Genomic DNA, 24,092 nt, shown 5'->3' with positions numbered 1-24,092 from the left:
AATATTACATTTTTCGAAAATGGACTGAAAAAATACGATATCTCAAAGTTTAAAAAACTTATAAAATTATCTATTTACTAAATGGAAGTGTAATTTTAAATAAGAGGGATTAGCCTGATCTTTGTCTATCAAAATGATAGCTATTGATATGGAGCAATTATTATCGTGCAAAGAGTCACCATTTGAGATTGTGTTCTGAAGTTAACAAATATTGCCAATAACTCTAGATTAATTATGTGAGATCGAGAGGTTTTTGCTAATCGCGACGATATCAAAATAAAAAGTCCCAAAATGTTGTACATGGAGGTTAAAATTAATGATTGAATCATATAGCCTCAATAGCTTATAATAGCTTATAGCCATATGTTTCTTAATAAACTTTTTGAATCAGTTTGTTCCATTTTTCGTATTTTAATTCCCATCCTCATTGATGGATCGCAGTTTCATGGACGTAACTTGCTAAAGGACATATCACGATTCCTTTCATCTTGGGAGAAATTGGCCGATGGTCCTTATAAGAAATTTCCTTCTCTCGATTATGACTTATGACGATAACTAATTTCAACAAATCTCCCATCAGCCCCAGTGGGAAGGAAGTAAGAACTACTAAAAAGGTTGATTTAGTCTATACAGTTATGTATGTGTTATCTAATGGTGATATAAGCTATGTGTATGTAGTAGTTATACCTATTATTCGAGAAACGGTTCTAAGATGCGATGGTCAATCAGCTTTGTCATCATTTTTCTTATGGAAGTCCGGCTAAAATTTTGTTTGATTTTAGAGATGATGAGAGGTTAACAAGATTGATACTTATGTGGTTGGCCTGTTGGGTTAAAAGCGAAACTCATTAACATTTATGGATCATTATCACTTGCTCCATCTGTCTGAAGTAAATAGTGTACTCATGATTGGAAGATATGTGGTGATTTGAAACTACCAGGTTTGTTAGCTAGCAATATGGCTTTATGAAATACCCATGATTCTTATACAGTGAATTTCATTTAAAATACAATAAAATACAAAAATATATTTAGCCATAAAAATATATTTATGTTTAGCCATCTTGAGCGGCTAAATCCGAATGTTTCTTGTTCTCGGTCTAGTGTTAGTTCTAGTATTGCACTAACACTGGAACTGACACAAGACCTAGAATCATTCTATAGTGATAGCAAAATTAGTGGGTTTCAAACAAGATGGTGTTGAAAATTGGTGTCCCAAGTTAAACAAATCAATGTTGCTCTTATTTAATTGGGAATCGCTTAGATTTGTGAAGCGTGCTGAAAAGGTGAATCCTTTTAAATCATCCATTTGTATGTATTGAACGGGATTATGTTTATTATTATTTAGTTTTACTCCTCGACCCGAGTCATTAGTGACTTCGCTGCGATTATATACTAAATTAACATTCTTGTTTTTAACCTTATGACTATTATATTCGATTTTTTTATCATTATTTTGTTTTTCTTTTACTAAATTGAGTAATTTTTGAGTGATATTTTCAATTTCCACGTAATGAAGTTGTTTCTGTATACTTTATGTATAATTTTTAGCGTGGAATCTATAACCGATTGATGTTTATAGTGAACTCTTAGTTGTTTCCTAATATCTTTTCTCAAATTCTTTTCTCAGAAACTTAATTCCTCATAGCTAACATTTTACAACTATTTGCTTTAATTGCGATTAAAACAATTATGATATTTTATAAACGAGAAACTTGAAAGGTGTTGATTGAAGTATTTGTTTTTTTGGCCGTACAGTAAAAATTACTAAAGTATGAAGCATAAATTTAAAATGATGAAAAATTAAAAAAAAATCGACTCTGTATTTCCTAATTTAGCGTTGGTACCAAGGCATGTTGGGTTGAGTCGTAATATCTTTTTGAACCTTGTATTATAAAAATACTTGAAATGTATTTCAAAAGGTAGGAGCAGATAAGTTAACGTTCAGCCATTATTTATAAAATGACGACAATACAAAATTAATCATTTTCATGTCAGGTTATAAAAATTACACTCGAGCATTTTTGTTAAAACCATAAAGTGACTCAAATAAAGTGGGGATTGAGTTTCGATCGAGTTCGTCGTCGTCGCGTGCTGGATGAGATCAACTCTTTACTCCACACTTTACTCGCTCCCATTCAACGTGAACGCTTAAGAAGTGCATTCACCAACCATTTCCCGGTCAGTACGTTATGTTTTCTCGTCCGTTCACAAACGATCCGTGTCGTTTAACGGTATTACTACAACGAACGTAAATAAATCAACGTGCTTACTTGCGGTATATTATTTTAAAACTAACTAACAAAAAGTTAATTCAAATTTTGGTTTTCTCGGCGAAGTGAAAGTGATTCAAAAGAAAGTATTACTTTTTAAAGAGTTTTACAGAAAAAGATACAAAAAAAACTATGATGGGTGTTTATGGAATCGTTGTTTTGGGTGTTTTTGGGATGATGAGTAGTCACGTTTTTGGAGGTAAAAGAAGTTTTTTGAAAATGTTTTTGAAAAAATTAGTGATTTATATTGAAAATAGGTTATTTTTAAATTCAACTTAGAGCTGTTCTTAGTTTACTTCACTGATATAAATTTATTATCTGGAGACCTATAACCCAGTTCTTCTTGATGTAAAAGAATCCTGCCATTACTGATAGCGGATCGTCATAAACAATTATTAATAAAAATTTATGCTTATATTGTTTTAATTATAATTATAACTTTTTATAAACAATTTAATCAAAAAGAAACCAATTTCTTGTACCTACTTAATTTTCTATATTTAACTTAATCAACGTTTTTATAGCCAGTTGTAAATACGTAAATGTAGTTACATTGTTAATAACATCTTAAATAAAATTTAATTATAGATTTGTCCTTGATGGCTACCTCATAAAGTCAATGGTAGAATATCAAATATTGATTAATAATTCACGAGATCTTTAATGTAGATGGATTTGCATGAATTAAATAAAGCTTCAAATATTAAACGATAGATTTTTTAACACGTTGTAAACAATGATTTTTCTGAAAATACAATCGTTTTAATCGCTGTTAATCATACATAACAAAACAAATAGTTGTAATCAACAATTGATTCAGTTTTGTTTCAATTTCCACGAATTAAGTCGCAAACAATATATTTTAGAATGTAATATCTATAATTATCAAGTACTTAGAACAGAAATAGATTCATTTTTTTTAGACCTTATCAAATTTAATTAATAATCGATTAAATAGTTATTTTGATGATTTATAGATACCATTTATGAAAATAGAAATCGTAAAATAGGATCATTAAAATTGCAGATAGGCGCCCCCGGTAAAAGTGGAACATAAAAATGTTTATTTTTTCGATTGCTGATTGTTGTTCTGAATTTGCAATCGTGATTGTTTAGCATTATTTACGTGTTAAAGTTACAATGATGAAAGTTGCTTGCATATTTATGATGTTGCCACAACCTAGATTCTGATGTAATAAAACGATCGTAATTTATATAATTTTATGAGGATCGTTATCAAAAACTAATAATACAGGTTTACAAACATTATTACACCTGTACTATTTAGTTTTGCGAAGTTATACGAAATTCTGTGGTTTTTATCAAATACTTTTTGATTTATAAATTTCGAACTGATTAATTTAATCGATATGAAATTTCGAAATATTTGAGGAAAATTGATTTTGACAAGTTCAGGAAAGTACTTAATACAATTCCTCTGTTAAATTTAGAATGGAGAAAGATATACGAAGTGTGTAAATTAAGTAATGAGACTGATTTTTTTCAATTCTTTAATACGACAATTTAATCAGACTTATATAACTCGTTTCTTCCCCGATCATTCTGACATATCTATACCATAGATTGAAGAACAAATATGAAGTGCAGTGGATGAACATCCCAAAATAAGTGTGAGAAGATTTTCTTCTGAAGTGAGTAGAAGCACACATGTTGTTTGGAGAACTCTCCTTGAGCATCCCATGCACCTTTACCATATCCAACGCGTGCAAGTTCATTCTTCCGGATTACCATGCAAGATCGACATTCTATCAATGGTTTTCACTTCCAAACTTTTTAATTAACTGATGATACTATACTGGTTTTACCAGAAATGAAATATTCAACTTCCATAATAACCATGTGTGGTCTAATGAGAATAACCAAGGTGTTATTGAAACGGCGTTTTAACCTAAACATCTGGTTAGGCATGTTAGGGGATAGGTTCTTAGGGCCAATTCTGTTACCACAACCATTAAAACCGTACCTTGATTTCCTGGAAAACAGTTTTCCTGGGCTTTTGGAAGACTTACTATTAAATTGGACACAAAATTTCTGGTTTATGCAGGATGGAGCTGCGCCACACTGTATGCTTGCTGAAAAGGAATATCTAAACAACACATTTCCTGGCAGTTAGAATAAGGCGAGGAGGAGGTCGTGTACTTTTGTGTATCGGGCTATTTAAAAAGCACAAGAGTGCAAAAATAAATCAGAGATTTTTGAGATGGCTTTAGGAGTTAGGTTTAAAAAAAGTTAAGCATTGGAGATGCCGGGGATCGAACCCGGGGCCTTTCACATGCAAAGCGAACGCTCTACCACTGAGCTACATCCCCTTTGTTATTAAAAAAATATAACAAATTTCCACTCCTGTTGTTTACTTAATATTACACAATTTAATAATTCCGTGATCTATTAATTATATTAAATAACTCGTTAACTCAAAATTCAAATTTTTATTTGAATATGAACAGCTGCACTGATATGCTATTATCTCTTAATCCTTAGAAACTAAAATGATAATAATTCCTTTAAATTCATTAATTAACATTCATTTATCTAAAATTTAAATTTTATTCTAAGAATAAATCGTTCATTTGCGTAATATTAATTTCCAGATTTAATTAAGATAAAATTTTGTAAATATATTGATTAAAACGGATTCAATCATCGTTATTTTTTCATCGTTAATTAGTAGCTATCTTGACACGTGTCATGAATTCAGTTTTAATCTGACATCTTTAGTTCTTTAGAATACTTTTAGAGAAATCAACAAAATTCAATATTGTACAAGTAACTTAATAAGTATTCATTCATTTTCTAGTATTTCTCATATCTACGTAGAAACGATTATAACGTACGTAGACGATGTACTTTGTACTAAGAGCATAAATTTACTAGCATATGACTATTAACACCATGAGCAATTAACTTTACATTAATGTAACGTTTCGAGAATCGAGTTTATTTGCGTGACTAATATCTGTAATCACGTTGAGATCTAAGAAAATCATTACATAGTAAAATCCTTTGGCGTCAAGATTCTAGAATAACATTTTTATGATCGCTCGTACCTTAATATATTTATCGTGAAATACCCGTCATTTGGTAATAAAAAGAAGTTTCCCGTTTTAAAACTGTGGAGTCTTTTACATACTGGAGGAAAACCTATTTTGCGAAAAACCTTAAGTTATTTTTGAAGATGTTGATATGAAGTGGGAACGCAATACAGGTCCCAAGTGAAATCTATATTTATATGTAGTTGAACTCACTGACACTAGACACAAGAATCCACCCGAATCGGATGGTATAACGCAGTGACTCTCAATCGTTAACATTCATCGTAAAATTATAGGATAAGGTTACCTTCCCTTTCATTTAAAAAGTGTTATGCCTAAATAATTCTACATAAACGTGAATAACATTAAAATAGAAAGACAAATCTGCACAAAACAACCAGTGGAATCTACTTAGTGTTAGAAAGACCATGGAAGAAAATCCTTCTCAGATAGAAAACGTTGTTAAAAGATATGATGTTAACTATTTTAATGTGTACTTTTATGGGCATCACTCAAAAAGGAGTAGCGTTTCACCATTACATAGGTTCCTTTCTTTCTGTCCCATTTTTTCATTTCATCTTCAGGTTCAATGGTATGTTTATGCTTTTATCATCATGCCATCGAACTATTACTATTTAGTCATCGTCTGTAACAATTGAATAGTTGCAACCACGTCTACTTTTTTTCAGCACATTTTCAGTCCTCAGAGGACATTTTTCAAGTGTATTACAGCGAATGGTTCCTGCTGCGAAAACACCTTTTTCTAATAGTTCTTACTGTAATGATAATAATGCAGAATAATAATCACAAAATAGTTACTTTCCACTTACATCTAGAAGTTTTAAGACAATTTTTTTGCTACAAACTCATTTTCTTGTGTAAACTTGTTCCATGCCACTTAAAATTTAAAATGTTTGCGATTATTTCAAATTATATTTTAAACATTTGTTTAATTAATTTTTCAGTTAGATTTATGTTTAATCGCAAAGTTAACGATAAGAACAAAATTTTTTACGACCTAGATGCTGAGTAACTGTACGATTATAACTTTTATCTTTACGGAAATAATCTTCGTTATTTTGTCGATTTCATTGGCAATTATTAATGCATTTTCATTAAAAATATATGTTAAAATTAATCTTGGGCAATTATTACAAAAGATGTAATTACATCTACGTAAGTAAGTAGATATGAAATTAAAACTTAACATTCAAGGGCAAGTTGGACAATTTGCAACAGTTCTTTTTTTAATTGTCTTTAAGTGGGCTTTAATGTGTTGGCATTTGACCCCTTTATAAAAGATCTTCAACACCTTATTCGAATTGATATGAATATGAATGAGACCTGAAATAAGAAATTAGAAAAATATAGAACCTTTAACGGCAGTGACCGAAGACTTTGACTTGATATTCCCCTGAACACCAAAGGTCAATATTTATGGTTAATAAAAATGTTCAAAATTAATCTTGAAAACGTTTGGCCAAAGTTCAAAATGTTTAAAAAAGAACTTTAATTTGCATTTCGTCATTTGATTTTGATTACGATTCGGGAGTAAATAAATTCGGCGACAAATATCCGTTTTATTTTAAAATATACGCAAAATGCTACCGATTTCAATATAAATATTTCAAATTGCAGTAAATATTTTGAATTGACTTTGATTTTGTTTGTTAATTTATTGAACATGTTATCAGTGGTGAATTTATAAACAATTTTAAAAATACGTGTTTACCAAGATATTTCCTATATGAATAAATACCTAATTCATTTTACTTACGAAATATTTTCATTGCATTATTGTTTATGAGGTATTCCAAAACGAGTATTAAATTTTTAACTAGACGATTCATGTCAGATAACAATTATTTTTAATTTAACAATCTTTTTGTCGATTTTATCATAAAAAAACATAACTCTCCATCTATTTTGTATGTATCTCACGATTGCTTTAAAAAGGCTAACGAGCATATGACATAACACGTTGAATTTCAACGTTGAATTGTTGTTTGCGATATCAGTGCTGTGCTAAAAATAGCAGATGTTCCTTTTTCGTGTTTACAAAGAACAATAAAAAATTGTGACTGATCTATAAATAAAATTCTGTTATGGAATCAAACTTTATTGATTTTTGTTCTTTCAGAATACGCCGTAGATACATCGATCAAAAAATTATGCGAAGACTCGGAAATTATATTAAAAGAAGGATCGGAATCTTCAGTTCTTGTCTCGTTAGATCCAAATATAATTGAAGGAGAGTGTAAAGTAAAAATAAAAGCGCCGAAAACTTATGTTGTTCACATGACCATTGTTGAAATTCCCTCACCGCCTTACCTCCAGTTTAGGAAGCATTTTCCAGTACAACCATCATGCAATATGAGCGTGGTAAGTCTTCTTTTAAACACAACTTATTGATTAAAATATTATAAAGTTGAAAACATTAAGAAATATATTCTTAGAATATTTATTGTAAACAAATTTTAGAACAATAAGGAACGTATAAAAATTTATTACTACCATTTGTTTATAAGTTAACAAAAAAAACTAATACTACGTAATTTACTCTCGGAATCAATTAAATTCTGATTTACGTAAATTGCAAGTACAATACGTGCCATTTATAACGTAGTTGTTCTCTGTGTAAAAAAAACTTCCCTCTTTGCAGCATCTTTTTTCGCCTCAATTTGAAAATTACGGTTAAACTGATAGAAATCTCTACTAACCTAGAACATGACTCATCTGAATCCGACAATAACGGCACAAAACCTGCATAAAGCTATTGTTGTCTCGTCTTTTCAAGGTTAACAAACCAGATGTAATATTTTTTGCTACTATAAGAATACACAAAAAAAGAATAATCTCTATTTTGTGCTTATGGATATTAATGCTACTCAAAACAGCTTTTAATGAAATTTGGCAGTTTAATTTAGACAAAATTTAACAACAATATTAACAGGATTTCAAATTAAATATTTGAATAAAGACAAATTTAATAATTATTATATGGTAGGAATAAGACCTCACAAAGATACCGTAAATCATTTTCATTGATAAATAAAAACTAAAAAAAATAGGTAATAAAGATAAGTGTGATGAATAAATCATAAGAAAATAGTATTGGATACTAAACGATGAAAACAAGATTAATGACATGATTATTGAAATAAAATTCAATACTTCCAGAATAATAGAATTAATAAAATTCAGCATCTTTTTTGCCTCAACGTAAAAAAGGAAATGTATTATTTATAAGCTAAGTAAAGAAATGATTTTGGGCCTCCGATGCTTTATCTTTTCTGCACGACCTTATTTATCTATCTCACTATAGGACATATTATGATGGTCAATCAATTTCTACACTACAATGAAGAACAGAAAAAGCAATACAATTCAAAAACGCAATGTAGCTCTAAATTTAGAGTGTTTTGAAAAAATCTATAAAGTAAAATCATTTTAGTCCACAAATCTTCGAAAACTATTTTTGTAGTTAAACTTGTATTATACGGTCAAAGTCTAAGAAATATTTCTTATCTAATCTTTAATAGTAAGATATAGTCTTAATGGATTTGATTCATCATTCAGATTTTTATTAATTTTGTATATTATTACAAAATCTTTATATTTCGTTTCCCCAAAAATATTTACCTATTAAAAAAAATATTTTAGTTTCAGATCGATAGCATTCATAAACCAGTTTGGAATGGAGATATGTGTTCGAATGGACTGTTAAGGAATGTTGACCTTTTGAATCCGGAGATAACGCTCCTTTGGCATCAACCCACCAAAATAAGTTCAACGCATAATCGTAAATTATTGTTCACGGCTGTTGGATTAGGTAATTATGATTTTAAAACGATAATTTTCAATTAACTAATTCCTTTTTTATTTTTATTTAACTAGGAGACGTTTGCAAAAGAAAAGATCAACACACTTGTATGAGTATCGGGCATAAACCACTTTTCTGCATTTCGGATCATTTAATTTGCGATGGTTATCAAAATTGTCCGAAAGGTGCGACGAAAAGTGATGAAGACACTCATTTATGTACTAATTTTAATAACATAAATGAACTACAACGGTTTTTAAAAAACGATATGTTCGCGGAAAATATATTTCATAGTTTAAGGAAACCCTCGGAGGCACCTTTATTTAACATTGTACCAAAAAATCACGATTATGATAAATCAACTACAACCGCACAGCCGGAAGAAGACAAACCAACGACAGCATTAGAGTCGATTTCGATGACTCTTTCCCAATACGGTCCTTGGGGTTATATTCTTTTGGGGATGTTACTATGTGCGGCAGTTTTAATGTTTTGTGGAGTAATCGAGTGTTTAAGAAAACCAAAACCTGTTGAGCCCGTTCAAACAACTCCAACAACAGTATTAATCATAAATAACCAACAAGATGATGCCACTCCACCGAGATACGAAGATTTAGATCCGCCTTCTTATAACACCTTATTTCCAAATGCAAAAGAGGATGACGAGAATTCGATTAATATCGTTGATCGAAGAAATTCCTCAATGGAAAATGATGATACACATGAACAAAGCACTTCTTCATCTGAACAAACTGATTCTAACTTGAGACATAATGGAGAAACCAGTTTTTCATTGCAAGATGCAACACAAACTGAGAGCCAAACGTAATCTTTGAAAATAGTCGTTTTTGACTCTGTTTTAAAGGGTTTTACGACAATTAATATTTTTAAAGTTCTACGTACAACTATATTTTTTTATTATTATTTACTCAACGTTATTGTGATATTATCGTTAAAAAATGGACTGATATAATTTAATTTCTGTACAAAAATGCGTATTTTTATGTTTTAAGCTGTGTATATTTTTACATATGAAATAAAATCATAAATAAACATTTCGTTTTTTTATTAATTACTATCCATAGTCAAAACTGCAGAAGACACTAAAGCACTGATATTGTGCTATCAATGTAGTCAGATTTCTCTCATACTCGATATATAATTTACGTAATGATTTAAAAATATTTTGGCCGTTATATGCGAAGTCCGTTCATTAAAAAGAAATATTGAAAATCATATGAAAAATGTTCTAACTCTAATTGCGAGACAATTAACATAAAAATATTGAAGAAAATGCACGTTTAAAACGCGTGGTTAAAAAAACTTGTTAGTTTCAGTTTTATCCTGACATTTTTGTCTAATTATCGTATTTATAAAAGAGTAACTTTACTAATTTTAAAACAGTGTTCGATTTGAAATGTACAAAATGTTTAAAAATGTGTTAAATTCGGTGGTAATCTTTGTTTCTCTAAGTTTATTTCTTGATTTTGGTGGTGCTCAATCAGGAAAATGTAACAATCCACCTCCGAGTGATAATTTTAACGAAGATGATGTAAGAAATTTCTCCTAAAAATTGTTTTTAATTTACCATTTTTTTTAGTGTGCAAAAACTCGTTATTTTTATGTTTACGCCGCTTCAATCCCATGTGAAAATTGCTGCATACTGCGGGAATTACACCAAAAATCGCCCGGCATTTTAGAAACTAAAGAATTTAACAGAAAAGGCCAAGAGCCGGCAGTTAATCAAACGATTAAGATGATTAAACAAGGAAAATCACCGTTTTATAAAATTAAAGGTTAGTATTTCTTTTAATTTTTTCTTCAAATAAAAATTGTAATTATTTCAGATAAAAATGGGAAATATTTAACTTTTTATCTTGTAAATGGAACAGATTGCGGTGAAAAATCGTTTTTGTATACGAAGTGGGATAAAGTCTTGTATGTTTATACATCAAACCCTAACCAAGAACCAGATTTTTTAAATACTTTGCAAAAGATGACTTTGGATATAAAAGGATGTGATGTAAAATTATATCCTTATAACCCCAAAGATAACTGTAAATAATTTATGTCACGTTTTTGGTCTTAATAAAAATGTTTATGTTATATGTTAACGTATACACACAATTGTCGTTTCATTCCTCCGTTTTCAATTCATTCTCGCTTCCGTATTCCGGGGTCTTCCTCTTCTATGCTTTACTGGCGAGATCCTCCACCACATCTTTTTTGGCCATCTGTTCTCGACCAATCTGTTCAAATGCCCCATACTATGTCAACCTTTTCTTCTCTATTCTGTTTATTATGAGTCTAGATATTTTGCACCTCCAGTCATATTTTTTTGAGAAGTTCCAAGTTTCAGAGCAATACAATGTAATACTTTCTATTATAAATAGGAATATTCTGCGTTTAGTGCAGTTCCTTATTCCGTTAGACCACCATATACCGTTTAGCTGTTCTACTGCTTTACGCCCTAGATTTATTGTATGAGATATATCCCTCTCACTATTTGGAATCTTACTCTGCTCTCACCGCTAAGTATTCTGTTTTCGCTGTGTTAGTTCAAGACCTCAGGATTCGTATTCTTCTTTAAGTTTCCTTCTCATGTATTTTGCATCTTCTCTATCTGCACCCACAACGACTTGGTCGTCTGCGGACAGTAAAGTGTATAAAAAGGAGTAATTTATCCGTACACAGACAGCATCCTTGTAACAAGGCTGTAGTAGTTGGGAAACTTTCTGACATTCTTTGATTTATTGTTACTGCGGATGTTGTGGTTCATAGCACGCTGTCATTGCCTTCTCTATGAAGACTAAATGTGTTTCGTATCATAATCATCATTTCCAATTTATTTCCGAGATAGAAGTTTTCTGCTCACCAACTTTTGAGATGCTTCGAACAATTCCAATCAAAATCTATGTTTCAAAAATTTATGTATTTATTTTATCTCTTACTTTTATGATACACTTAAAGTATAAATAAGAAATATTATTATGTCCTTTTATTTAAATCGTAAAAGCGTTACCTTCCAATTCAATTTTATACTTTCCAAATAATACTAAAAATGACAAAATGGTAAACATTGTCATGTCAATACAATAACACTTGCCTTTTCGTACTTTTACATCCAATATCTCACGTTTACCGTTTTTCTTTATACGTGAGTAATACTGACCGTTGAACTACTGTTAAATGATGCCGTCGAAGAAAAAGAAGAAGACCAAAAGTAATAACCAAGAGAAGAAAGCAATGAGTGTCACGGATGTTTCAAAAGATTGCTCGATAGTATCTTTTAACAAATATTTTACGCATGAAGAAATTCTTACCATAAGAAATACTTTGAAAGTTAAAGATTTGGTAATTATCATAATTTAGTATTGATAAATTCTTTTTTGTTGTTATTGCGTTTTAATTTTGATGCATAAAATTAAAACGTATTTTCTTATTCACATTAATTTAGTCTGGAATTCCACCAATGATTGGCCCAGCGATTTTAAACAAAGTCGATTTGATTGGAAGTATTTTAAGCGATGGACATAAAATTAACTGTACCGATCAAAATAATATATCACCACTTACATGGGCAATCAAATGTAAAAATTTGGAATGTATCGAAGCTTTATTAGTAAACGGAGCCGATGCTACAACGAAAGCTTCAAACGGCGATCACGTCCTTTTCGTAGCCCTCGATAACAAGATCTGGGACGAACAATCTTTTATTTTCTTATGGAATAATATCAACAACACGACAATTGTTGATAGCAACATTATAAACAGAAATGGAAACAGTATGCTTCACATGGCTGTACGAAGAGAATGGACATTATTTATTAACATTTTAATCGAAAGAGGGGTAATTAAAATAAACGACATTTAAATGTGATTAATTAAACTGAATAAATGTTTTAGGCTAACGTCGATATTATTAACGTTACGAGAATAACGCCATTAATGTTAGCCAGTTTTAGAAATAATATTGAAATCATTGAAAAATTGATTTCCTCGGGAGCTAATGTATCGCTAGAAGATAAAAATGGATTTATTGCTTTGTGTTATGCTTTATCTTCGGCTATTACAAAACAATTACAAATTCCAAATTTGGTTGTGGAAAAATTATTAAGCGAGTTATATAAATACGCATTTTCATTAGAAGAATATCTTGAAGTATATATCTTTATTGGTCTTGAAAATGTAGTTTATATCCACATTTTCGTCATTAAGCTACATTTCCAAGATTTTTGACAGTTTCAACACTTTCCGTTATAATTTTGATGAGATCTCATACAGCTTTTATTTTAGAAAAGATTAATGATGATAATAAATTCCCCAAATACAACTCAATGCAGTGGACAGACTATTTCAGGCATATTATTGCACATTTTTACGTATGTAGCAAGATATTCCGGTGAAGGAATGAGAATTCTTTTGGATTTAAACGTTTTCCAAAAAATCAGGATGGTATTTTTCGTGTCTTTTAATTTTCTTGAATAAAATGTCCTTTTTTAAGGCTGCTCAAAAATACATTGACGTACCAGATAGATTGAAAATAATTCTTTCAATCCTTCTGGAACTCCTACAACATCCAGAATGTTGTCAAAATCCCGTAGTAGATGAACTAACTTTGTCTGACATTTTTGAAAGGAGTGATTATGCTGATGTTGCTTTAGAAATAATGAAAAAGTATCAAAACAAAGCTTACGATGATAAATATAATTTAAATAACTTTTTTTTAGGTACGAAAATGATAAAACTTGTTCTTGGATTGTTCCTTTGTGTTTTCGTTCTATTATGCAAGCATGTTTGGTCAAAGGGCGCTGTCAAGAATGGTTACAAAACAATTACGAGGATTTACAACCATATTATGAGCAAATAAGAATTATTTCAATTCAAAACAAAACTACAGATGAACGAGTAAGTACAAAAAATAATTTTGTATCAACATCTTTATGTATTTTTTAACTTTCTTACTAGACATATAACAAAATGAAAAAATTCGAAGTTCTCATGAACTTACTTATAAGCGGTGAAACGATTTGCAAAAAAATCATTTACGGAAGAAATATCTTACAAGAAACCGAAAAAAACGATGATGAATCAAAAATGTTTTTAAAAAAGACTAAAAGACGCACAAAAGCTTTAAAAGCTAAAATCGACAAAGTTAAAACTGCTGAGTTAAGAGAGCGATTAACTTCAAATAGAAAATATATGGAACAATTGCAAGATAATCAAATAACCCAAGACTTTTCATGGATTGATGACTCCCAACAAGATTTTAACTTAGAAGAATCCCTCCGTGACTTTGAAATGAATCAATGCGATATCGTTAATTCGCTTAAAAAAAATTTATTGGTCGGAATCGAAGCTGAAATTTTATGTGAAAAAGCCAAAGAGTCGATGACGCTTTCCTCCGAAGATTGGAAAAGTCACATTTTGAATTTGCCATTTTCTTCCCGTGCGAATTCCGCTTATAATCCTGATTACTTAAAAGATCCTACCTATTTAAAACCAGACGATTTTATAATTTTTTCCAGCGAAAATAAATCTTGGCCAGGAAACACTTTAAACGACGCAATCTACCCCAGTTTAAAATATTTAGAAATACTTTTAATGAAAATTATTAATCGGTACCAAAAACATTGGATCATTGATAACCAATTGGAAAAAGAAGCGGATAAAAATTTTTGCGCTAGAGAAGGATTTTTAAGCTCCGACGAATGTTTAGAACAAGGAACGATACTTCAAAAATTAGAACAAGAAAAAATCGATGCTTTACGAAAAGAATTCGACGGATTAATACTATACATCAAACAAGTAGCGGCAAAAGATATTAAACAATGCAAAATCCTCATCAAAAACGTAGAATACGTTCTACTTAGTCACGAAATTCGTGGCACAACAATAATATCGGAAGTTTGTCCGATGGAAACGGTTTTTGTTAACATTAATCTTCCAGAAAACATTGATCTTCCTTGTCCCGATTCGACAGAAAACGCCATCGTAAAATACATGGAAGATGTTTTAAACAACCGACGCGAACCACTCGACAAAATTCGCATCAACGTCTTAGACCAACAACTCAAATTCCTCACAAAAAATTATTTATCAGACGACATTTTATTCATGAAGGAAGTGATTACGTTGCCTAAATCAAAACCGAGTGAATCAAAAATCAATATTGAAGCTCAAAAGAAAACGTTGAAGAATGCTTATCACATGCAACAATCGATTTTGAATGTTTGCGATGAAAGCGATGATGAAATGGGACGATTTAAAGAAATCGATTTCAATTACGATCGGATTTCAAAAACAATGATGTTTTTCAATAAAAACGCTTTTTCGGTTCGTTCCGATCTGATTTTTAACGATACTTTTGTTGATCCATTAAGAAAACCAGAAAACGAAGGAGAAACCAGCCGGTGGTGTACTTTAGTAAGAAGTTTAGAAATGATGGAAGATTGCCAAATATTTTTAGACGGCAAAGTTCGAATAAGTTGCAAGGAAAAACGGCAATCTCACGTGATTTCCACCGGAGGAAACTTCACTCCCGTCGAATTAGGTTTAGATTCTTGCGACCGTCCATTAGCGGTTAAAAGAATACCGAAAGGAAGTTGCGTTTGCGAAATGATCAGGACAATGTTAGTGGATCTACTCGATTTAAGACACAAAAATTTACTGCATTATTTCGCGTGCGATTACGATACGAACGAATTAATCATAGCGACTCCTCTTTGCGAATACAACGTTGGACAGTATTTAATGCTGATGAAACAAAATCAGACTAATTTAAGTGCTTTGGATGTTGTTAAAGAATTTTTAACCGGACTGTTATTTTTGCATAATCGAGTTTATCCTATTGTACATGGAAATCTAAAACCTTCCAATATTTTTGTTGATATGAATGGTGTCGTTAAAATTGCTGAATTTGGAATACATAGGGTAAGAATATTAATAAACATACAGTTGTTCCATTTCTGATGATTCGAGCAATTATCGTGTATTGTCTTTTCATCAACTTCATCTTTCCAACGAGTTTTTTTATGTTTCCTTCTTGTACTTTTATAACTACTAATTGATGGTTCAGCAATCATGATGATATTTCATGGTTATCATGATGCTCACTCTCTTTGCCTTTCTAGCCTTTGATATTCCGTTCCATTCTGTATTGAGTTGTCATATATGTCATCAATATGTGATTTTTTACATTTAGAAACAAGAAAGTTGATCGACTTAATGATTATACAGCCAGAAGTCAGTAATGAAATGAGGCAGAAATGATTCAAAAGCTCCCCCATCGTAAAAGTTATGCCAGAAGGTTTTATTCTTCGAACAATACTTGAATTAACAAATTTATACTCCGATACGCATCCTCATGGTGCTCATATTCTAAATCATAATATCTATGTTAATAATATTGTCACTAGTGCAACATCAATAAAGGATTTACTTATTTTGACACCATCTACATTCAAAGCCAAGCATTTCATTCATCTGGTAACACAATGGGAAACATTTAAACAAAAATTATCTTTATTATCAAATCTTGAGATACCTCGCTTTATGTCATCCAAGGCCTCCGAGGTTGGATACGCTACCTCAACTTATTTACGTTACCAAGACCAAGATGAGTCTATCAAAATTTATTTTATCGGTGGCAAGTCTCGAGTTGTCCCATTAAAGATTCTCTACCCAGGTTAGAACTATGTGGAGCTACACTTCTTGTTTACCATTAAATACACCATAGTGTCTGTAATTAAAATTAATTCCGTAGCGTTATACTGGATTTTTCGAGACCAATTTTTGCTTGCTGATCTTTGGTGAAACGATTCGTTTCTTATGGCAGAAAGCTTTGTATTACTTCTATACTTTGCAGCTTTCTTCCCATGTTCATTCTGTTGCTACATACATTTACTTAGCTCTTATTCCATGAGTTGGTATTGCCTCATCTTTTGTCCATTATTAATTTTATTAATAATTATATTTTTTGTTCTTTCCTTAGGCTTTATTTAAATTTAAAGAAGCACCAAATTCTTCAATAATTTGGTTTGCTACAGAGACTTACAGAACGTTTAAGCAACTTTCAACAATGGAATGTACCTCTGCTTCTGATATTCAAGTTGCTGGTAGTACAATTTTCTTTAATGATTATGTATAAAAACTAATTTTTTATATAAAATTCTAGGAATGTTAATTCACTTTTTAATGACCGCGGGAAAGCATCCTTACGGCGATGATATGCGAGTAATTCTCAAAAATTTGGATAAAGCAGTTCCTCAATTATCAGCAAAAAATTTAGAACTTTCAGATTTGATAACGTGGATGTTGTTGTATGAACCAGTCGAAAGACCAACGATTCAACAAGTCGTCACGTAAAGAAAATTATTTTATTATATCTTTTTTTTTACTAGTATTTTTTAGTCATGTATATTTTTGGTCTCCTGAAAGAAAATGGAGATTTATTTTGACATGCGCCGGTTTAGGAACTCGGCCCAGTCAACCAGCACTTAAACTCGAAGATCTTCATCTTTGCCTGTATAGAGTAGCTTATAAAGATAATATAAAAGGTAAATGGGTGCAAGTTGTTAAAAAACAATTTCCGAAGATTTCGTTTTCATTCAACGATGACACACCGACCGGTTTATTGAAATTTATCAGGAACTGTATGGAAAGTAAGGATCCTTTGTGTTTTCACACCGATTTAAACCTCTCCAGTTACATATTAACCGCATTCCCGGCGTTCGCTCTGTCTTTGTACCGAATGCTCGAGAATTCCATGTGGGTGAAACACTCAATGTTCACCAGTTTTTACTCGTTGGATAACATTTTTACTTGAATTTAAGAATTAAATTGATCAAGTATAAGAATTTTCGAAGTTCGAAACTAATTTGAAAGTTTTTAATGATAAAAGGTCAATTGGAGATTTTATTTTTATTTTATACAATACTTTTTTATATTTATTTTTGATGCGATAAAAAAAAATTATGCACTTTTCATGTAACTTAATTGTAATATTAATGAAAATATGTTTTAAACAGTTTTTACAATTATCAAAGTGTTTTTATTAGTTGGTCAATATGAAAGAGTCACAAAACGTAAATACATCGGTTTCTATTATTAAAAATAAACGTATTGGTGAATAATATAAGTGTTCAAAATTTAGTATAAATTGTCAGGAAAACAAAAAATAATTTTTACTACGACTCCAAAGAATGCAAAAAAACTTTTTGCTACACTACTTGGATTACGGCGATTTAACACATTTGCAAAAAAAACTAATTTAAGAACAAAATCAGGTAACTGTTTTTTGTAAGGCGCAAAATCACATTTAAACGTTAAACTTATGATTTTTGTTATAAATTGTTTTTTGCTACTTAGACTTCAATTAATTACAACGATTCAAATAAAAATATACATAATATGAAACAAGTAAATGAGATTTGGTATAATGAGATCACATAAGTATTAATTTTATATTTGGTTGGTATGATTACGATTTTTGATAAGAATTTAAATTATTATACCACATTATTCACATTGGAAGCTCAAGTACAATCATAAAAAAATGAATTCATATCACAACCGCACCAGATTCAGCTCTACTTTCGGGTAAAGCTGGACAACTTGTCCATCGATATGACACCGTATCGTAACATTCCACCGAATCCAAAGTGAATTGGGCTCTGTAAAAATCGTCGGTCGTCTGGGATCCCCCGATAACGTACAATAATTTGTCCACAACGACTACTGCTGGTCTACTTCTTGCTACCATCATTGATGGAACTTTACTCCATTTATTCTGCAACAAAATAGTTTATAATAATATAAGATGATATCTCAATTAAAAAATAGTTAAACTTACTTGTTTAAAAGAATATCTTTCAACAGAATCAAGAATACTGTTTTTATTATCGCCCCCAATAACATATAAATAATCATCAATAACTGCAACGCCCATTTGTGATCTCGCAACAGTCATGTGTGGTAAAGATTTCCATTCCCCAGTTAGTGGATTGAAGCTTAATAGGTCCGTTAAATGTCTTCTTGAATGTGTACAACCACCAACCATATAAATTAATCCTATAAAAATCCAAATCAATCTATTTAAATAATTATTTTTTAATAAAAAAAAAACCTGCATATGTTACAACTCCCATACTAAATCTAGGTTCTGGCATAACACCAACATGTTTCCACTCATCGATTCTTGAATCGTATCTTTCTATACACCCACCAATATCGCTTCCAACCCAACCACCCAAAGCGTAAAGATATCCGTTTAAAGCACACAAACCAAATTCGCATCTTGGGACGATCATACTGGCGACACTTTTCCAACAGGGATCGTCAGGTTCATAACATTCGCAGCTGTTTAGACTTGTTGATTCTTGTTCACCACCGACTACGTAAATTTTTCCATTTAATGTGGCTACACCCGGTACAATACGATTTACTATTAAATCTGGAGCTGTTGTCCATTCTCTACACATAAATTAAATTAAAGGAATGTTGTATTTTAAATTAATCAACTGGATTTAATTTGCAGTTTGGTAACTTGATTTCGACATAATTTCCATGTTTTAACTGCAAGATATCCTGCGAATTAAATACAGTTGTTTGATTATACGTAGGTATCTAAAACAATGGTAAAAGCAATTTTTAATGGGATGATTTATTTCTTACTTGGTGAATGTGTTAAATTTAACAACACTAACGTAGCTACTTTCTGTTCCCCTATGCCAAGCCAATTCTCTTTTATTCCCGCCAATAACGTATATATCTCTTTTGGCTAAATGTCTAGGTAAAACTGACAAGGTAACAAGACAACCTTTTCTATTAATTAAATCGTTGTGAACGGATTTTAATGCGACTTTTAAACTACCATCTGTGCAATCATTAACTGCTTTTTCTAATAAATCTAAAATTATTACATGTAATTATATTATAACATTTTTATTATTATTATTACTTACTGATAGAAAAAAGTGGAAGTCGAACGTACTTTAAAATTTCAAAAACATATCTCCTACGATCTATTATGTTATGCTCAACCCATTTAATAGCAGCCTGAAAAACTTGAAACTCCGAATCGACACGCAATCTTTCTGATGATAAAAACTTGATAAATTCTTCTTTTGGTAACTCGTAAATTTCCTCTTCTTGGCAAATTTCAGGAAAGTGACTTTCTACATAACCCATTGCTTCATTTGCTAAGTTAAGCCAGTTATGACCTTCTGCAAATCTAGTAAAATTATTAATTAAATTAAAAAATTATAAAAATCACCATAAACGAGGTTAGTGGTGTGCAAAATAATCGGTGTGACCTAAAAATAGTCTTTAAATGTATTTTAGTTGTAAAATATATAAGGGAAAAAGGTTAATACTAAAATCAGAACTATTAAACGATTGTTTTTCAAAACAAATATTATTCAATAAATAATAATAATACAACAAAGAATGCGGTTTTTTAGCATTACTGCAGCAAACCAAGCCTTTGTTGCCCTGGAAGTGTGTTTGGGGTCGTTGTCTTGCTGAAACTTCCACCACAGAGGCATATTGTCCTCAGTGTAGGGCAATATTATACTTTCCAGAATATTGATGTAAAATACCCTGTATCTAAAAAATTGGGCCAACTTCATATCAGCAAAAGCAATCCCAAACAATTAAGCTAGGATTACATTCTTTTCCTGGAGGAAGCCATTAAGTCTATGTGATGCGATTTACTTTCATCGCTTGATAATATATTCGCCATTTTTAAACAGCTAGTCTTCCATGGTAGCATGTAAATTGTAATCTTCTCGATACGTTCTTTTTTGACAATAATGGAAGTCTTCATGGGCTAGCAGACAAATTACCTAGCAAATAATTGCTCCAACGGTACGCGTTGATGTTTTTCTTTCATGGGTTTCCACCTTATCGCGCCATTTTAGTGCGTTGGTTATCATATTTTGAGAACAGCCAATTATTTTGGCTATTGCACGATATATTTTGCCCTCTTTACACAGTTTTATAATAATTTCTCTTATCTCCTTGCTATAATGTTATAAATGTTATAATAATCTAGACAACTTACCTGGAAACTATAAAAACTTTCTGAAATTACAACCTATATTGAAATTTAACTTTTAAAATTATAACACCTATTTTTTGCACAGCCAAATTTTGACAGTTCTTTATTAATTTTATCTTTCAAACTCAAAAGAGGCAATTAGAAGTTATAGAATCAAAGTGGATCCAATATCAAGTTTGGCTACTCTTTAAGAGAGGTTGCTCAAAAAAATACCCATTATTATAAAACACATAAATAGACTTGCACCTATTATTTCGCACAGTACTGTATGTTACCTATAAATGCCAATGGCATTAATTGGATGGAGTTCTTTGATTAAAAAAGTTGAACAGCATGAAACGATTTCATGCATCTCCAACATATCAGCAGCTATCATTAATTCTTGCACGTTATTTTGACTTATACACACTTTACCAGAATATATAAAGTCTATTAGAGATTCTAAAGTATTTGGTGATATGGCGTGTAATTCGACGGAATTTTGATCTTTTTCACATAATCCACCAGTAAACATAGCTTGGAAATAGTTACTACTAGCTGCTAAAACTGCCTTGTGAGCCTAGAATTTAAGTAAAAAATCATTGAATTCAACAACAAACAAAAAGCAAATTATAATTCATAATATAGTAAAACGTCGATATAACAGACGAAAATAGGCGTCTTATGACGCAAGGCTAACAGTACTCTTACATTCTACCATCTTTGGTGTAAATATAGACTGAACGCAAAGGTATTCATATAAAAGACATTCCCTTCCCTATATTATTCAGTTATATTGAGGTTTTACTATACAGGTGTCTCGCGTAACTGGTGAGGTTTGAAATTTTGGAGAGAAGATGTTTTAATAAATTTCCCAATATGAGAAAACTACAATAAATAGGTATAGGAATGTTTATAGATAATTTGAAGAGAATTAAATTCCCCTTTGGGTTGGCTAATAAAATATGTTGCGTTCTGTTTAAAATTTTCGACTTTTTCCTCATTGAAAATGGGGAAACGGTAACTCAATTTATGACCATCCTGTAGAAGATATTCTGACACAACAAATGACAATCTATTTAACAACATCTAAAGAGTAATCGTGCCAATTTAGACCTTTTTTGAAAGAACGTTGGCTGGGATATGGGGTTTTAAAGAGCATGGTGAAATTTCCAAAAAAAAATTTTTTTTTAAATCAAAATAACTCGAAAACGAAAAACGCTAGGTACCAATTACTTTTATGAAAGTCAACATATTTTTTATGTACAATTAAATGGTTTAATAAAAACTGTAGCATTCCATTTAAAATAACGAACCTAAAAAAGTTCTAAAGAACCAGTTGCGTGAGACACTCTGTATTATATTAGAATGTTTAATAAGTTGCCTATAAAAAATAATTTTATTTAATATAATTATATTTGATACATAAAGATTTCAGAAATATACTTGTATTTGTGAAATATAAAATTACCTTGATAATTTTCTCCCCAGCAATAATTTCCACATCACAAAATCTAGAATTTTGTCTTAGAGCATTTAGATTATCAAGAACCTTCAGTGGATAATCACAGCAAGTTTCATCAGTTTGTGATTGCAAAAAATTATTTTTCTTCGTCATATCAACATTGCATTTACCATTGATACCTCGAAAGGGCGGAATTATGATGTCCATTAGGAATTTCATACGTGCGCAATCAAATAATTCCGTTTCAGCTACTGAAACGATACTGAAACTATCGCAAGACACCGCCAAAACCTCTTATAAATGAACTATTCCAATGACACACCCGCTCCCGGTTGTTTATCTCTTTCTTGGTCTTTTTTATTTCCCGCCCACACGGATTAAACGTCGTCTATAATAAAGGGCCGTAGGAGAGTGTTTCTTGCGTCAATGCCCCTCTTGTTTTAATTTAACATCGTCACTTGTCGACAACTGGAAAAGAGGAATTATTAAAAATAATGAATGCAAACATACCACGCCTGTCAGATAAAAAAAAACTCTTACGCAGGTGTGAAACAAGATCTGCCCTAATAACACACACCTTTAAACTTCCCCACAAAACGTGATGCAGTATAGTACAGAAATACCAACGTCCAAACAGTGCACTCCCGTTTATTTTATCGATCAATCTCGAGCAAACCAGCCCGAGTTAAACGTTTACCAAGCTGTACGTAAAAATATACGTCTCGCGTTCGTTTACAAAGCGAGTTGTGTTACAAAACGGGCTCGCTTACGCCAGTAAAATGAATGACTAAACGAAACGGACACAATGCCGTAATTGTTTTAATTGTTAGATTACTTTAATTGACCGCCAGCTTATCCGTAGACATGTTATGAATATATTAATAAAGAATTCTTAGTTTTATAATTATTCCATAAAAGAATAAACATTTTAAAGATTTCCATAAACATTGATAGGAATTTTTATTGCATCGTTTTATTCACAAGTAAACGTGATAACAGAAAAAACCGGAAGATAAAATTGTGTTACGCATAAATATTTCTTAGAATTTAATATTCTTTATGAGTTGATGACGAAATTAAAAAATTGCTTAATTTGTACATTCAATATTTGCGATGACTCAAAATCAATTAGTATTAAACTAACAAAGAAAAGTTTCTGAGTTTACAAAAATTTGATTTCTAAGAGACATGATAAAAAATTTATCATGTATTGGCTGCCGTTTTGGTTGATTGTGTGTAGAAAGAAAATCATATCGTATTGAGTTAGCTACATCAAAAGTATAAAGTTTTATCTTTTTTCTGCACGAAATGTTGTAATAATCAATGTATATAACTTCACAGTACGATTTTACATGTATAGAGATTCTTTATGCTGTAAAGCGTTTTGTTGGGTAAAGTCAGTTTTCTTTTGAAATAGCAATTATTCCTAGAAAGAAAG

The 24,092-nt window shown here is 30.9% G+C and overlaps 4 protein-coding genes and 1 non-coding gene across 7 annotated transcripts; 3 read left to right on the top strand and 2 right to left on the bottom strand.

Moving 5' to 3' along the window:
• Window positions 1-2,035: 2,035 nt before the first annotated feature.
• LOC111426033 (uncharacterized) lies at window positions 2,036-10,204 on the top strand. Of its 2 annotated transcripts, none has more exons than XM_023060374.2 (4): window positions 2,036-2,472; window positions 7,467-7,708; window positions 8,990-9,158; window positions 9,224-10,204. In XM_023060374.2, exons 1-4 carry the CDS (start codon window positions 2,406-2,408, stop codon window positions 9,976-9,978), a joined length of 1,233 nt encoding a protein of 410 aa, XP_022916142.2. In that variant the 5' UTR covers window positions 2,036-2,405; the 3' UTR covers window positions 9,979-10,204. The 2 variants fall into 2 exon arrangements, with proteins under 2 accessions (XP_022916142.2, XP_022916143.2); XM_023060375.2 differs by lacking the exon at window positions 2,036-2,472 and adding an exon at window positions 5,006-5,124.
• On the bottom strand, window positions 4,532-4,603 carry TRNAA-UGC (transfer RNA alanine (anticodon UGC)). The gene has a single exon. It is a non-coding gene; the product is annotated as a tRNA-Ala (tRNA).
• Window positions 10,205-10,567: 363 nt separating the features above from the next.
• LOC111426034 (uncharacterized) lies at window positions 10,568-11,276 on the top strand. Its single transcript, XM_023060376.2, has 3 exons — window positions 10,568-10,701; window positions 10,750-10,945; window positions 10,997-11,276. Exons 1-3 carry the CDS (start codon window positions 10,576-10,578, stop codon window positions 11,212-11,214), a joined length of 540 nt encoding a protein of 179 aa, XP_022916144.2. The 5' UTR covers window positions 10,568-10,575; the 3' UTR covers window positions 11,215-11,276.
• A 933-nt stretch (window positions 11,277-12,209) lies between these two features.
• Window positions 12,210-18,172, top strand: LOC111425881 (uncharacterized). The gene is made up of 10 exons (XM_023060175.2): window positions 12,210-12,503; window positions 12,607-12,999; window positions 13,056-13,310; window positions 13,446-13,604; window positions 13,654-13,826; window positions 13,880-14,057; window positions 14,118-16,082; window positions 17,143-17,266; window positions 17,326-17,512; window positions 17,562-18,172. The coding sequence occupies exons 1-10, from the start codon at window positions 12,339-12,341 to the stop codon at window positions 17,974-17,976; spliced, it is 4,014 nt and encodes a 1,337-aa protein (XP_022915943.2). The 5' UTR covers window positions 12,210-12,338; the 3' UTR covers window positions 17,977-18,172.
• Window positions 18,169-23,442, bottom strand: LOC111425882 (actin-binding protein IPP). Of its 2 annotated transcripts, none has more exons than XM_023060176.2 (8): window positions 23,195-23,442; window positions 22,661-23,122; window positions 21,486-21,769; window positions 20,114-20,382; window positions 19,824-20,058; window positions 19,276-19,622; window positions 19,003-19,220; window positions 18,169-18,939 (listed from the first exon to the last, which is right to left on the bottom strand). In XM_023060176.2, exons 2-8 carry the CDS (start codon window positions 22,871-22,873, stop codon window positions 18,712-18,714), a joined length of 1,794 nt encoding a protein of 597 aa, XP_022915944.2. In that variant the 5' UTR covers window positions 22,874-23,122; window positions 23,195-23,442; the 3' UTR covers window positions 18,169-18,711. The 2 variants fall into 2 exon arrangements, with proteins under 2 accessions (XP_022915944.2, XP_022915945.2); XM_023060177.2 differs by having other exon boundaries at window positions 23,232-23,442.
• Between the last annotated feature and the right edge of the window lie 650 nt (window positions 23,443-24,092).

This window comes from Onthophagus taurus, chromosome 2, assembly GCF_036711975.1.
Source record: "Onthophagus taurus isolate NC chromosome 2, IU_Otau_3.0, whole genome shotgun sequence".
NCBI classification, from domain to species: Eukaryota; Metazoa; Arthropoda; class Insecta; order Coleoptera; family Scarabaeidae; genus Onthophagus; species Onthophagus taurus.
The sequence above is the reverse complement of the archived record's forward strand: the minus strand, read 5'-3'. Positions and strand labels throughout refer to the sequence as shown.